Below are 16,388 nucleotides of genomic sequence, written 5' to 3'. Positions count from 1 at the left end.
ACTTTTTGTTGGCAGTTATTATTAATCTTATTATTCTTATATATTTATTTGACCAAATATTGAGAGCTGCATGCTTAAGAGCATCATTTGCAATACAACTGCTTCTCCTCACTAGGGTGGCGGCCGTGCCGGAGCCTATCCCAGCTGCAGGGTACGCCCGGAACTGGTCGCCAGCCAATCGCAGGGCACATTATTATTATTAGTAGTAGTAGTAGTAGTATTATTCCTATATGCTTTTCAACTGCCAGAAATAAGCTTCCAGTACATTCCAACAAAGGCACACACAGAAAAGGTGTCAATGATCCATGCATGTCCATTGTCCTGCCGAAGGGTGGTCTTTACATCCTGGGATAAGAGGCAGCTGGGTGTCGGGGGGATAATGAGTGGAACGTCTCCCTAAGAGGATTACTAGGTTGTTAACGCGCACCGCCACTACCGTGTGCATGGTGCATCGGAACCAGAACTTGCTCCAGTGTCCAGTCAGAAGGAAGGCAATATCGGCGCATGCACGTTTGGATAACATTCCAATGCAAGATGATCTCGAGTCGTTTTGAACTCCTGAGGGCCAGAGGGGACACGCTACACACTTCGCACCTGCACCGTAGAGCGGTTTCCTGAACAGGCTTTTTTAAAATTTTGGGTTTTTTGTTTAGTTTTTTTTGGAGGGGGGTTTAGAAGCCATGAAGACTCGACCCGCTGGGATCGGGAACGTCAATGCTGACTGGATGGGCTCGCTGCCCCCCAAACTCAGTGGCATGCCCCTCAAACACCTCGCAGTTCCAGGTGAGACGCCCACCTCGTTGCATCTTGGAGATCCATGAGGATACTCGTGAACTCCACTGACAGTTTCCGATGCAAAACCGTATGTGCTGTATTCGCGTACACGCAAACAGTGCACAGTGGGACGTGCCAAAACATTGGCAAACACGTGGGCAACCTAATGAGCGCCAAGAGCTGTTTCAAAAAATCATGCGTGAACAAATAATGTGTCCCACTAAGGTAACTAAAATATTAAAAATACTTAAACACAAATAATAAACTAAATGGTTGACCAACAAATCTTTCAAATTCAATTAATCAATCAATCAAAAATGGTATTTCGATGGCAGGTTTTTTAAAATACTTGCATTTTAATTTAGCAATGATAAGCGCTTGAATTTTGTAGCAAGTGCCTTATTTTATTTATTATTATTTTTTTTACAATTAACAGCTATCTGACATATACTGTTGGCTTATTAGAAATAAAATACATGTTGTTGTTTTTTTTAAACCTGCTTTTCAATTATTTGGTCGACCTTCGCTATTGGGAAACCCATCTTGCTTTGCTTATATTGTTGCATAATATTAAAGTATTAATAAACAATACATCAAAGTAAATGCAAAATAAGACTTTCTGTTTTGATGCGATGAAGTAAAACAATAATTTGGATTCTGTAGCTCTCACAGTTAAACAAGCAATGTACCATGGTTGTATCTTTATGCTGTAGTAGAATATATTTTGGTGATTAGATTATGGAGGTGGACTTCATGTTGTGACCAGTGAGTGTTTGTTAATCCCACTTTTACCACACTCACACTCTCCTCGCGCCATCTTTCCGTCATCTCCGGCTCTTCTTCCTCTTTCCTCCAGGGTCCCATGACTCGTTCACCTACTGGGTGGATGTGCATGCTCCTGTAGGTCCTGACCAAAAGGTCTATGTGAAGTACCTGGCTACCATGTTTAGCGTTTTGGCCAAGAAGGTCATGGTGAAGTGGTCCATGACCCAGGTATACATTTTACATTTCAGCCTGGATTCTCTTAAGGGTGGAGGGTTTACAGTCAGGCGTAACAAAGCTTTATGCTGTGGTATATTTCCACAGAACCTGACGTTTCAGGAGCAACTGGATGCAGGTATTCGCTACTTTGATCTCAGGGTCTCTTCTAAACCAGGAGAGCCAGGGCTTGAGATCTTCTTCATCCATGGTCTGTTTGGACACAAGGTGGGCACAGGATAAAGGCTACGTTTGATGCAGCGGACACAAAGTGAACTCATTTGAAGCTATATAGGAACTTCCATGTAACTGTGAATACTTCCTACAAGATTCTCGACTTTTGTCTATTTTTCGTGAAGCGCATTCTTGCTCGCAATCTTCGTTAACGTTCCTCCCAAAAAGTGTTTGCTGGGGTTAAGATCAGGGTTCTGTCAGGGCCAGTCAAGTTCCGTGGAGGTTGCTTTGTGCACTGGGGCAATCGAGCTGGAAAAGAAAACATATTTCCCTTAACACTTTCCATAAAGCTCAATGCAGTGTTGTCCAGAATGTTGAAAGGGTGGACTAAGGTTTAGCCTAACCCCCAATTGATAAGATTTTTTAAATAGTTTTGTCCTAATAGAAAGCTCTACTTGCTTCCATCTGATGTGGGATTACATTGTTTGGGACACAATATTTGAATTCCTCATGCAGTATGAGTAATGCAATGTTTTCCCCTGCTCTCAAAGGTGAGAGATGGCCTTATAGAAATCAACTCCTTCTTGCGCGAGCACAGGAAAGAGGTAAAGTCATCATTTTTATATTTAGCACCTGCTTGAAAAAGTTACACAGTTATTAGTGCTAATTGTTTTTTTTTTTTAACACAGGTCATCTTCTTGGACTTCAACCATTACTATGTGATGGGCTCGGAGCACCACGAATACCTCATCAAGATGCTTCAGGAAGTGTTCAGCAGTAAGCTCTGTAAGAACTGTGAAGTGGAGACGGTCACTCTGGACTACCTGTGGGAGCGCAAATACCAGGTTAGGGCCTCGCTAGCATGTGTGCATGTTCTCCCCGTGCCTGCGTGGGTTTCCTCCCACATCCCACAAACATGCATGCTAGGTTAATTGACAACTCTAAATTGCCCATAGGTGTGAATGCGAGTGTGAATGGCTGTTTGTGCCCTGCGATTGGCTGGCGACCAGTCCAGGGTGTACCCAGCCTCTCGATAGCATGGATAGGCTCCAGCACGCCCGCGACCCTAGTGAGGAGAAGCGGAACAGCAAATGGATGGATGGATGGATGGACAATGACTTGCACATCATTTTCAACCCATATTCAATTGAATACACAACCGAGACAAGATATTTAATGTTCAAACTCATAAGCATTTTTGTTTTTGCAAATATTGTCTCATTTTGACTTGAATGCTAAAACAATCCCATTTGTTTGGAACATTCTAAAGGTGAACAGGTTAATTGGAAAACAGGCGAGTGTCATGATTGGGTATAAAAGGAGCAACCCCGAACGGCTCAATTGTTCACAAGCGAGGTTGGGGCGAGGTTCACCACTTTGTGAATAACTGAGTTAGCAAATAGTCCAACAGTTTAAGCATAACGTTTCTCAACGTACAATTGCAAGGAACTCGGGGATTTCATCCTCTGTGGTTCATAATATCATCAAAAGATTGAAACAATCTGAAGAAATCTCTTCACGTAAGCGGCAAAGCTGAAAACCAACATCCCTCAGGCGGCACTGCATTAAAAACTGGTATCATTTCACGAGTCCACATTTCAAAATGTTTGCGGAACTCACGGAAAGAGGAAAAGGACCATCTGGATTGTTATCTGCGCAAAGTTAAAATTGTATGGGTGTATTAGTGCCTATGGCATGGGTAACTTGCACATCCATGCAACATGCTGCCATCCAAGCAACGTCTATTTCAGGGACATCCCTGCTCAATTCAGCGAGACAATGCCGAGCCACATTCCGGACATGTTACAACAGCATGGCTTAGTCGCAAAAGAGTGCGAGTCCGAGACCGGCCTGCCGGCAGACTACGCCCGTCTCCCATTGAAAATGGGTGGCGCGTTATGAAGCGCAAAATACAAAAACAGAGTCCTTGGACTGTCGAGAAACTCAAGGTGTAGATCAAAAAAGAATGGGAAAGAATTCCACCGTCAAAGCTTCAACAATTACTGTCCTCAGTTCCCAAACGCTTATTGAGTGTTGTTAAAAGGCCAGGCTATGTAACACAGTGGTAAACATGCACCTGTCCCGGCTTTTTGCAACATGGTGCAGGGATCAAATTCCAAAATGAGTAAACATTTGCGAAAAAAAACCAATAACATTGATCAGTTTGAACAATACATATATTGTCTTTGTAGTGTATTTAACTGAATATAGGTTGCAAAGGATTTGCTACAATGTATTTTGTTTTGATTTGTTTTACACACCGTCCCAACTCCATTTGAATTGGGGTTTTCACATCCTACTCACCAGAGATACTGATTATTACTTGTATTAGTTTTGCTGATGGTTAAAGAAACAGTCCCACTGCTAATAGTTTAAATTACATCGGTCAGCACTACTAATTCTGAAGGCCCTGGGCAGAAAACAATGACGTGACAGCACAAAGAGGCAGAAATCTGATTGGACAACAAAATCTAACGTCTGCATATTGTGCACTACTGGAAGCAGTACAGCCATCCATCCCTCCATCAATTCTGTTCCGCTAATCCAAGGTCGGGTCGCGGGGGCAGCAGCTTAAGCAGGGAAGCTCAGACTTCCTTCTCCTCAGCCACTTCGTGTAGCTCTTCCGGGTGGATCCCTAGGCCAGCCGGGAGACACGGTCTCTCAAGTGTATCGTGGATCGTCCCCAGGGCCTCCTTCCTGTGGGACTTGCCCGGAACACCTCCCCAGGGAGGCGCCCGGGGGCCATCTTAACCAAATGCCCGAGCCGCCTCATTTGGCTCCTCTCAATGCAGACGAACGGGGGCTCGACTCTGAGAGCCCGGACACCCTGCGGAGGAAATTCATTTCGGCCGTTAGTCCCCGCGATCTTGTTCTTTCAATACGTTTGGGTCTGCCAGGTTGGACTGGCATCTTCCTCGCCATCGTAGCCCACCTCCGGACCTGGCTCCAGAGGGGGGGCCCTGGTGACCTGCGTCTGGGTTAGGGAAAACAAGGTCTCTCTTCATAAGGCGTCTTTGAGCGCGCTTTGTCTGGTGTCTCAATTAGGACCCCACCAGGGGCGTGAAGCCCCACACAACGTAGCTCTGAGGATCATTGGGACACACGAACCCCTCCACCACCATAAGGTGACGACTCCAGGAGGCGGCGAAGCAGTACAGCCAAGAGAAACTCTACGAAAGGAAGTGAATAGACTGTTGGGGGTAAATGAATATCATTTTCATGGAATAAATATTGGAATTTAGGTTGTACATATAGGTCAGTGCTTCTGATAGTGTTCAGGCAAGCAGAGAAGGCCTTGCTGGCCCTGAATTCCCACGACTGATGCAACAGCACGATATTTTGCACCCCCCACGCACGAGTAAAACCACACTAGAGTGTGCAGCCAGTGCTCATGTAATCCCTGCCGGTGCGAGTGACTCTCCTGAATGAAGTGTCATCTCATTAACATGCGTTTCATTGTCCAGTCTGCCCTGGATACTTATCCCCTTGTCAGAGTTTCCATGGTCCATTTTGTCACAGGTTATCACTGCAGATTAATATAATTGCATTACGCTCATGTCATATGTAGATTGTATTCTTTGTTCTATGTTATTTATTTATTTTATTTTTTTAAAGAAAACCATCAGAAAAGATGAGTGTTCGAAAATGTACACATGTAAATTTGGAGGTATAGCATAATGATAAAAAAAAAACATATGTTTGTGAGTTATTTATTCGGGACTGTCGGTTAAAGTCTTGACCCTAATCTGTGTCTGATTTAGTTGGCGAGCAAAAGGAGAGAGCGGCTTTGTACAATGATCAGCAGCAGAGGGCAGTATTGCCAAAATTTGTTTTCTTTTTACTTTACTTTTATTGGATTTTATACAAAAGAATAGATCTCCCAAAATTTCACTGCTTATATTTACCGAACTGTAAAACACTGATGGCATGGGTACAAACGGAGGGTCTATTTTGTTTTTGTTACGTGACACAGACTAAAACAACCATGCGGGTGGAATTGGAGGAAGTTGATGAAGTTTGTATTTTGAAGGCTTTATTTGATGTTATTACACACCATAACTGTAGTATGCAGGAAATAAACTCATTTTCCATGTGCACTGGAAATAATAATCCCACAGTAACACCTGAGTTAAAGAGTTAAAGATAGTAAATTATCCTTGCCTGTGATCTCGATTCTCTCCCCGCAGGTAATCGTTTTCTACCATCATCCATCGGCTCAGGGAGTCCCTGTCATGTGGCCAGGCAACAAGATCCCCGCACCGTGGGCGAACACCACTGAACCCGGCAAGCTTATTCAGGTCAGGCTTTTAAAGTGTCTCATCATTTATTCAACAAACATAATTCATTGATGCGAATTCAACTTTTATTGGATGCAACATTTGAACTGGAAGCTTGTTTCCATTGATTTCGTTAAATGTGTTGTGCGCACACAAAAATGATAACTCAATTCTAAACACGATCATTTTTACTTTTTGACACATGGGGCTGCCATGTCAAATCGAAGCCAGCATACCCACAGTTCAGTTAAAGCCAATCAGCTTCACACTTCACAGTCAAGAGGGTCAGGCTTTGACGACTGGCCGAAGTGATGTAAGACTTTGTTATCCACAGATAGCCTGTCGGGAAATACTCAAAAGGTACACATCAGATAGCAAAACATTAAAAGTGCACTAATTGATACTAAACTCAAAAAGTTCCGATAAAAGTAAAAGCGTCTAACTATTGATTATATTGTACCTTTTTACACAACCCCAGTTTTTCCACAAATTGAATGACAGAGGTTATTTTTCAGTCAGATGGTGTCTCACTAGCTTGGAACAAAATGACAGTGGAAGCTGTCCTTCCTCCAGAATTGTTGCTTGATGTGTTGCCATGCATAAAGTCCACTCGCTGATTTTGACCGTATTTCTCTGAATTTGAAATTCAACAAACATAAACCATTTTCTGCCTAGTTCCTGGAAACCACGCTGAAGCAGAGAGCCAAGCAGGGATCATTCCACGTGTCCCAGGCCATTCTCACACCTCGGGTCAACACTGTGGCGAGGGGTCTGGTTTGGGGGCTACGGAATTACTTGGTGGAAAGGTAAGAGATTTGGGACTGGATGGGAGATTGTGGGCCAGCAAGTCATTTTAAAGAACCGATTGTTTTCAATTCAGTTTACACGCTGGTTACACACCGCACAGAGAACCAGATCACACACATGTGGGCATGCTTGGATATACAGTATTTTAGAGTGAAAGTGGTGTGCAAATAATGCTGCACCTCTTGGCTTAAGATTGGAAAAAGGTTCCCTGCCCGAGAATAAAGCGAACATGTTCATCTTATTCCATGTCCAACAGATGGCAGAATAGCAATTTTTAATACTAAAACGTTTGTTAATTCAACGTGGCACCATGTGGTATTCACAGATGAAGGCTTCTTCTGCAATATGCTTCTGCGTCATCTTATCCTATCGGCTAATGCTCCTAATCCATTTATAAACTTAGCATGAATCAGTTTCTTATGACAGAGAAATTTCCCTGAGCGTGTACTGGATGACTTGCACGAATGTTCACAGTCACTCGCTGATGATTCAAGGAAAATGCAAATAATAGTGAAAATACACATCTTTCTTACGTTCACATTTTAAAGGAAAAGCTAGTCATGTTTCAGGAACGAAACCGTGAACGGATACCCTGGTGAGACAGGAGTTCTAATTTGGCACCTCGAAGGAAACGAGATTGTTTATCGCCTTTAGACAAGCACACTGACTTCCTGGTTTTGTTCTGCCAGGCAAATATTTGAGGGAAAAGGGCGTCTGACATTCAGCAGTCCTGGCTTGTGTGTGTACGTGTGTCTGTGGTCTGTGGTGGGAGTAGATATTTTCAACAGGTTTTTATTCATCCACACCATTACATCAACATCATTGGCTCGAATCTAATCCCTCTTCTTTTTGAACCAGAAACCTCCCAGCTATCATGTCCTGGGTGGAGGTCCAGAGGCCGGGCTCGGACGGGGTCAACATTATTACCTCTGACTTTGTGGAACTCTCCGACTTTGCCAACATTGTCATCAGACTCAACAACTTGCTGTTGTCTGAACCCGACCGCAAAGCTCGATGACAACAAAGGTGTGCTGACTGTTACCACACGGTGGCGATTGTCCATTGACTGTGGTTGTTTTTATTGTTCTCGGAATACAGTGTTGTCCAGCTTATTGCTGTTTTTCTGCTCAGGCCAAACCCCTGTCTAATATACTGTAAAAGTATTGCTTCGGCACCGCCGTTGCCCTGTCTGATAGAAAAGTAGTGCTTTGCTGCCATCTGGTGGCATCAATGGGCAATTACAAACCTTTGGAGGGTGCACCCATCACATGCTGATTTTTGCAAACGTTCCCTTTAAATGATGATGATATATTCATTCATGCATTTCCAATACCGCTTATCTTCACTAACAACATGCAGAACATGCAAACTCCACACAGGTGAGGCCGGGATTTGAACCCCAGTCCCCAGGACTGTGAGGCAGACGTGCTAACCAGCCGGCCACCGTGCCACCTAATTTGTCCCTCTTGTATAGATAACCCAAATATTACAAACATAATAATGTACTACAAAATGACATGCACGATAATAAGCGTAATGTTAAATTAATACCTCTCTGACAATGTCAATCAAAACTGAATATTTTTATTCCAGATCTTGTACTCGAGTTCTACGGAGGTCCCAAATAAGGTTTAAAAAAAAAACAAAAAACTTTTGCAAGATTTGGCAAAACGTTTACTTTTTTTTAACCTTTTCTTGGATCTCAATAGATTTCATTCGATTGTCCAGGTGTGTCTAATGTTCGCATTAGGATGGGCATAATGCTGGATGAATTGATTGTTTACAAAAAATGGATGGATGTGTGGAGCTGACTGTAAATGACTTGCTACAGTACTTGAAGCAAAATGGACATTGGAATTAAAATCGGGCTTCGAAACATTGAGAGGGATTCTCCGATGCCATTCAAATGCAGTACGTGTTTCACTGACAGCCTACAGCCTGTGGCTTATCAAAGAACTTTTGCCCAATATCCATTCCTTATTTGCTGAAGAAGTATTCCATGAAGAAAACCTCTTAATCTGTTTACCTGGTTCTTTAAACACTGTACACACAATTGCTTGCCTGCCTCAGCCTATGATTTCACTTTACAACATGGAGGGAAAGAGGCACCTGTTGTGGCTTTGCATGGTTTTGCAAGACGTGCCTGCAGTTGCACCTTTAGGGAACAAATGTGGGCTTATGTTTACCGCACAGCGTAAAAATCACATGATATATATATATGTATATATATATATGGGGACCTTATAGTATTTATGTCAGTTCAGTGGGGTAATATAAGCAATGTTTGGCTCAATATTTCACTTTACACTAATGCCGGGCAGATGACAATAATAGATAGAAGAGTCTGCATGTGTGTATTTATGTAAGTTTCTTATTGGCTCAGTGATTCCTACCTATTACATGCAGTATACTGTAGTGGCGGTGTCTTCATTCCTGTGGTCTGAGCAGGGAAAGACAGGGGGGGGGGGATTGGAGGAATCCTGAAAGGAAGGAAGAAGTAAAAAGAAGAAATAAAAAAAGATTTACCTTGAAGGGGAATTTCTCAACAGCTGTTTTCCCCCTTAGTGGAAAGAACAGAAAGTTCATAACGCTATCCTATCAGCTGTGCCCTTCACCTCTCGTGCCCAAGCCACATGCATTTGAGCGCACTTTAATTGTGGAGTAATTACACATTCCGTGGCAGGCAAGTGGGAGTGCAAGAGAAGCAGCTCGGATTGATGGAGAGCATTCCTTTGTTGTTTGACTTGGTCCCCGCGCGCTCTTCTTTTTTTGTTTTTTCCTCCACTTGCGCCACTTCTGCCAACTTCCAGTTTAACGGGCCATGCAATCGAAATATAACGGAACCTGCAAAGTTGAAAAAAAACCAAACAATTTATTTCACAACATAAAAGAATGGAAAGAGAAAGTTCAAGGCTCAAATTGCCCCATCAAAACCTTTAACGTCGCGGCAACCTTTTATATTTTCACATTTCTACCTGTCATAAAAGTATGAGGAGAACTGATCATTTAATTAAATTCAGTTCAAATTAAACAAAACTACTCACTCTTTGAAGACGCCTGACCCACACGGACTGAAAACAGAAGAGCTGCCACCTACTGGCTCTTCACGGGGAATAGGGACTGAGCCAGGCTGCGATTAGCCAATTTCCGCAAATCACTGATGCCCTCTGAAAGTCATATCATTTGTGATAAAGTTATAATTGGTACAAAATTGTTCAAACCGTGAATACAGCACAAATGTGATACCAAAGCACTGGAATAGCGTTCCAAACACTTACAAATCTTTCAGATACGCACCTGCAGTATTTCGTCTTGCAATAGCGCGCTACGTGCCGTGCGGGTTTGCGACGTCTTCCCGACAGAACCCTTTGTTCTATGTTTTTCCTGCTGCTATAAAGTGCGCCTGGACTTCTGTGCTTGCTCGACAAAGTTAACATATGACAGAGAAGCGCTTTTGTCTTAACATAGCCGGCCACGCGGCTATCTGCTAAGCTAAAAGCTATACATGACCACTAGCTAACCAGCTCGTTGTCAGTCTACCGCCAGCTGGTCTTTCGACAAAAAAGATGAGCCGAGAGGGAGAATCTCAGATCACAGATGCCGTGTTGGTCGCAATTTAAAGGGGATATATTTTGCCAGACCAACGTTCTCTAGTATTTGGGATGTAATCTTGGCTCAACGGTGCCTCAGTAAACATGTGAAATATGAATGAAAATCGTCCGCGCATTCCTGAGTTCCAAACGTTTTTCGACAGAGAGGCCTGAAATCAGGTCGAGCTGATCTACGTCACTCGCGGGGATCTTGGCCTACCGCTCCCGAAGCAGCCGCCGTCAGCGTAACAAACGCTTGTTTATATAGCGCCAGTTCGCAACAGTTACGAGGTCATTTACACATTGAGCTTTTTATGGGACGGGCGTTACACTCGGGACAATTACAGCAGGCGCAGCTCCCTCAAAGGTAGGGATGAGAAAAAAGAATCAACAACCACTCAAATGGTTGCTGCTCCTGGATTCGCATTTTGACATGTCATTGAGAATATTGTCACACACGTGCTGTAAATGCACCGTGTGTATGGAAATAAAGACAAACAAGCTCAACTTGGAACAACGTTTGCTCTGTCAGCCCGATACGTTTAACATCACTTTGCAAACAGAAGGAAGAGTAAACTACATTACCTCTTTGCCACCAACTGATGTCGCATCCATTACACAGTGCTTTGTTCCCATGGGTGCTGTGGTATTCAAAGAGCTGGGAAAGCAGACAAGAGAGTACCTAATAAGGATTTGGCAGAAATGGTGTTGACGCTGCCTTAGAAAGTCTTTTAGCCTCCATCCACAAACACTTTCAAGATCATTCGATGATATGATCATATACAAATTACAGCGGATAGAAGAGTACACCTAGTTTTGTCCAGAACTAATCCGTCATTCCTCTGAGATCAAACCTATTTCTGTACGGGGTTTGAATTTTATTTTAAGACTGAAAGGTGGAATTTGCAGTTTAGTAATAGCCTGGTTTTTCAATTTTATGGTGAGGGTAGAAAGGAAGAAAGGGTGATAGCTGAGGAAAGCTGGAGTCGGGGTTACGATCGCACTTCAGGGAATGAATGCATGTTATGTCGTCTTAATTGTATGTTCTTGAAAAATAATACATTTAAAAAAGATTTTCTAAAAAAAAAAAAAAAAAAAGAAAAGAAAACTGGATTCCAGTGTCGGCTACTTGCGGGTAAGCGCTTTTTGGGACTAAAATGCTGCATATCCAGAGGAGAAGGAGCGCTTTTGTTTTGGTGTTTGCGTGTGACCTCAGTACATTTTTGAAGACTACGCTTATCGTTTTCGGCCCACAAGAACGTGTCAGACACTTCACTGGAGCTGCAGCCCAAACACACTTCTTGCGAGACTTGGGAGTATTGTCGTCGTCTCGACTGACTCATGTTGTTGTCTAAGTCATCCTTTAAATGTGTGCCAAATAAAACACCGGGGCTCAGATATAGAACGACATGAAGAACGAAGTCTAGACATGACGAGACTCGCATGTGAGATTTTTCAGATGGTGTGCATAGCTTTAGCAAAGATGCTAACAGTTTAACTCTATGGAAAGCTTCTTGATTGACGCAAAGTCAGCGCATGATAAATCCCTTGAAGCTCCTTGCACTTATAGCCACAGCTCTGTTACTGTTACTGCACAGTGGACCTATTCAAGTATGTTGCTTTAAACACTTTGTTTTGTTTTGTAAGACACAAGCATTTTTTTTTTTTTAAATCAATTTGACTTTGACTAAGGACACCAACCTACTGTATTTACAAAATGCAATAACTAAATAAATGCCAAACAAACTGCTTATCTTCTGTTTCATATGCGGGTGCGTTACATTTGATTCAGATTGACAACAATTCTAAATGTAAACAATATAAAAGCGATGTGAAACACAAAGTTGGCATTGCAGTGTTCCCAAGTCATTATGATAGTTAAATTGCCCAGAATATGATACGTTTCTTTTTTGTTTGGCAATGACCTGAAATGCAACATTTTAGTCACACAGTACTGCATTTTCCTTGTAATATGACTATCCGAGCAGGCCTCCAAGCCTTTTATCGCTATTGTGAGCGAGGAAGAATGTTGGCCCTTCTTTCTTTGTCCCTCACTCCGATTCTCACCACCCTAATAATTCAACAGGCTTCTCTCTTTCAACTGGATACAACGAGGGGTCAAGTTGAGGTGGTCTGTTAGCACCTGCCTATTATGCAGAGGGTGTGTGTCCTGATGCAGTGTGCTTAAGATACTGAGTGTGTGTAGGGGGTTTGCATTTGTGTGTGTGTGTGTGTGTGTGTGAGATGGAGAGGGAGAGAGATTCCCTCCCCTTGTTTCAGTCCTCCCGCTTGACTTCCAGCTGCTGTCACATACCTCGACACGTTGCAATTGGCTGAGCCTGCCTGGTTTTTTGTTTGTTTGTTTTGTTTGTTTGTTTTTTGCTTTTGTGTATATTTTCAGTGTGTGTACGCATGAGGTAGGATGGAAAGTCTTTTACAGGTTGCGCATGCTGGACAGGCAATACTTCTGCTGTCAAGAAAGGGACTATAATCGCACCAGGAAAGATTTGGGAGTTTTTTTTTGGGGGGGGGGGGGGGGGGGGGGGGATCTGTGGGGTTCAATCTGGATCATCAAGCAGCTGGATTCTGTTCTGCAGGATGACAGAAGTGGCCCGTCCAGCTTTAATCATGGTAAGTGTACTTTTAATACATGCATGTCTATTTTCTTTCCACAATCAGCTCAGGAATGTACATTTTCACCCCAGGTCGGGTGCTCCATGATTAACACAAACTGCACAAATGAACTTGCAACTAAGAGGAATGCAGGCAAAAAAATAATAATAATTGAGTTATAAAAGATAAAAGTGGGTTCTAAAATTTTAAAAGGATACCCTAACCCTAACTTCTTCATGACTATATTTGCATATTTGCTATATTTGTAACTGCAATTGAGGCTTCGCACCTTAGGTGGCTGTGTTACTCCGCTCATTAATTTGTAACACAGGTTTAATACTCTGCATGTAGTTCAATAGAGTGATCCCATGAGGTTAATTTTAAAACCATCATAGCAAACTTGATGGAGGAACAAGCAAGCGACTTTCTGCCGTTCGCTCAACAGTACAAGTCGTCTCGTCTGTATTTTATCGCTGGTTTCATGCCCGATAGAAAACATCTGGTGTTATGTGTGCACATCTGATGTATGCACTATACATTATACACGTTGTACACTGTATCTCATAATGATGTTTCTGCATACTGAAATTGGCCAGTCCCTTTTTATTTTGGTCTTACCCATTTCCATTTTCCCGCTCATCTTCCACACTGTGTCCGAAGTTCATCGCAATACGTGAGCTATGTTAGAGATTCGGGTTATAAATAAAACAATTCTCAGTGTCGTCTCGCCTGTGTCATATCCCCCCCCCCCCCCCCCCCCCCCCCCCCCCCCCCCCCCCCCCCCCCCCCCCCCACACTCCCAAATCCAAACAAGACTTGATCCCCTGCATGTGGGACTGATGTGATGTATGGTCTGTGTGGAGACACCCACAGCCATGACTTTAAATTCAAAAGAGAGATTTCCTCATCCTCTGAGTCAGCTGCCATAACAATGAACTTTCTTTCCTGTGAGGATGCTGTGTTTCGGGTCATAGGATGTCGGAATTTCGCTATAAATGAGCAAGTGAGATTTGAGTTGACCAAACAAGACAGCGAAAGACATAAACACATGCATATGCGGCAGTTATTACGGCTTGAGAGTCCTTATTGAATGCTTTTCATGAATCTGGCTCTTGTTGAGTGCTAAACAGAGAGTGCTGTGATGACAAGGGAGAAAAAATAAGACCCCTTTGCACTATAGGAGTCACTGGGAGAGGGACTCCATATGAAATAGCATCTGTGATACAATGATGGCTTTGTCAGGTGGGTGGAGGAGAGGGTGATCATGGAATGTAAGGGGAGGGGAGGGTTAAAGAAAGGCAGACAATGAGAAGCATTTTCAAAATGCTTTAGTTAATATAACTACAAGTTGAAGCATCACTATGTCAAAATGTTGTACTGTAGAGTACTGTAGAGTGACAGAGTGGACCGGAAAAGACAGAAGCTTTTTGTGATTACTGATTGATTCCAAATCTCAAAAGTCAACACTCACGACAGGAGTGAGTAGTTGTACGTGAGTAGGACGTGAGGTCTCGTTATTCGCATTGAGGGTGTGCAGAGAAGGGCAGAAGGACAAATAGACTAATTAGAGGGACAACCAAGGTGAGATGTTTTGGAAACAAAGGTAGAGAGAGCAGACTTAAATGATTTGGACATGTTCAGTGGAGAGATGGTGATTATACGGGCTGGGCAAGAGAAATAGAGGAGGACCAAGGTGAAGGTTGTTAGATGTAGTCAGGGAAGACATGAGGCTGCAGAAGATGGAAAAGCATTTTTCACAATTAGTAAAACGATAACATATAACAAAATGAAAATTGCAATGAAGGACAAGTGAAAAACATTTTTGTGGGAAAAAGGTGCAAACATTTCTGTCTTGCTGCTCAGTACAATATGGCCACGTTGACAATCATAGACGAAAATGGAATGTCCGCCAGGAAGTGAGTTGCATTAGTCTGGACTGTGCAGTATGTCAAGAGACTCACTTCCTAGAACACATTCCTTCTCCCGCTCATCTTATTGTCTGTTTGTACATCAACTAAGCAGTCAAGACAGAGAAGTGTTTGCCGCTTTCTGATCTTCCATTTCTGCCTCACGTTGGTCATCACATTTTTCCTTTTCACTGGCACTCTAGTTTGCTAGCATTGCAAAAATTGCAAGGAAAAGCAAAAGCTTCTTTTGTAGTTATTACTTGAGATGCGCACTGAACTGAAATTTTGTGTGGTGTCATGTATTTTTTTTCTAGCTGGATTTTTGTACAAAATTCGAGGCAAATTCTTCACTACAATTTCCAGCTTAAACCATAAAGTTCCGACCCTATCGGAAAAATCCGAAAACCTTTTTTACCTTTTAGTCATATCAGTCTTTGGCACCCAAGCCTGACGCTGCAAGGGCATCAGATTTGTAGCTGAAGGATTAAGGAAAGAATCATCATTCCAGAAGTGCAATCTTTTATGTCTGGATGTGGGTCGCCATACCACAGTGCTCTGACTCAACTAGAGCGCAACAAGACTGCAAGCGAACATGTCGGCACCTGCCCAGAGTTGGGAGTTCACCTGGTGCGACAAGAAAGAAAACAGAATACAATGATTTGCAAATCATGTTCAACCTATATTGAATTGAATACACTCTAAGGACAAGATATTTAATGCTCAAACTGATAAACTTGAGTGTTTTTAGCAAATAATCATTAACTTAGAATTTGATGGCTGCAACACGTTCCCAAAAAGCTGGGACAGGTGGCAAAAAAGTGGAGGAATGCTCATCAAACACCTGTTTGGAACATCCCACAGGTGAACAGGCTCATTGGGAACAGGTGGGTGCCGTGATTGGCTAGAAAAGGAGCTTCCCTGAATTGCTCAGTCATTCGCTAGCAAAGATGGGGAGAGGTTCACCTCTTTGTGAACAAGTGCATGAGAAAATGGTCGAACAGTTTAAGGACAATGCTCCTCAATGTACAATTGCAAGGAATTTAGGGATTTCATCATCTACGGTCCATATTATCATCAAAAGGTTCAGAGAATCTGGAGAAATCACTGCATGGAAGCGGCAAGGCATAAAAACCAACATTGAATGCCCGTGACCTTCGATCCCTCAGGCGGCACTGCATCAAAAACCGACATCAATGTGGAAAGGATATCACCACATGGGCTCAGGAACACTTCAGAAAACCAATGTCAGTAAATACAGTTCGGCGCTA

At 42.9% G+C, this 16,388-nt stretch overlaps 2 protein-coding genes and 1 long non-coding RNA gene across 7 annotated transcripts in view; 2 read left to right on the top strand and 1 right to left on the bottom strand.

Moving 5' to 3' along the window:
* The first annotated feature begins 190 nt into the window (after positions 1 to 190).
* plcxd2 (phosphatidylinositol-specific phospholipase C, X domain containing 2) lies at positions 191 to 9,560 on the top strand. The gene is made up of 8 exons (XM_061758005.1): positions 191 to 783; positions 1,631 to 1,767; positions 1,861 to 1,980; positions 2,478 to 2,531; positions 2,616 to 2,771; positions 6,114 to 6,224; positions 6,879 to 7,009; positions 7,869 to 9,560. Exons 1-8 carry the CDS (start codon positions 681 to 683, stop codon positions 8,026 to 8,028), a joined length of 972 nt encoding a protein of 323 aa, XP_061613989.1. The 5' UTR covers positions 191 to 680; the 3' UTR covers positions 8,029 to 9,560.
* On the bottom strand, positions 6,233 to 15,737 carry LOC133470100 (uncharacterized). Of its 2 annotated transcripts, XR_009785853.1 has the most exons (6): positions 15,536 to 15,737; positions 11,186 to 11,258; positions 10,055 to 10,177; positions 9,537 to 9,854; positions 9,404 to 9,450; positions 6,233 to 6,542 (listed from the first exon to the last, which is right to left on the bottom strand). It is a non-coding gene; the product is annotated as an uncharacterized LOC133470100 (long non-coding RNA). The 2 variants fall into 2 exon arrangements; XR_009785854.1 differs by lacking the exon at positions 10,055 to 10,177.
* phldb2b (pleckstrin homology-like domain, family B, member 2b) overlaps positions 13,137 to 16,388 on the top strand; it is a 35,850-nt gene continuing 32,598 nt past the window's right edge. For all 4 annotated transcript variants that reach the window (XM_061757996.1, XM_061757995.1, XM_061757994.1 and 1 more), the window contains exon 1: positions 13,137 to 13,231. In XM_061757996.1, coding sequence (XP_061613980.1) covers positions 13,199 to 13,231 — 33 coding nt within the window. In that variant the 5' untranslated portion in view covers positions 13,137 to 13,198. The remainder of the gene's footprint in view (positions 13,232 to 16,388) is intronic.

Source organism: Phyllopteryx taeniolatus, chromosome 20 (genome assembly GCF_024500385.1).
Source record: "Phyllopteryx taeniolatus isolate TA_2022b chromosome 20, UOR_Ptae_1.2, whole genome shotgun sequence".
Classification (NCBI taxonomy): Eukaryota; Metazoa; Chordata; class Actinopteri; order Syngnathiformes; family Syngnathidae; genus Phyllopteryx; species Phyllopteryx taeniolatus.
This window is presented reverse-complemented; position numbering and strand designations above follow the sequence as displayed.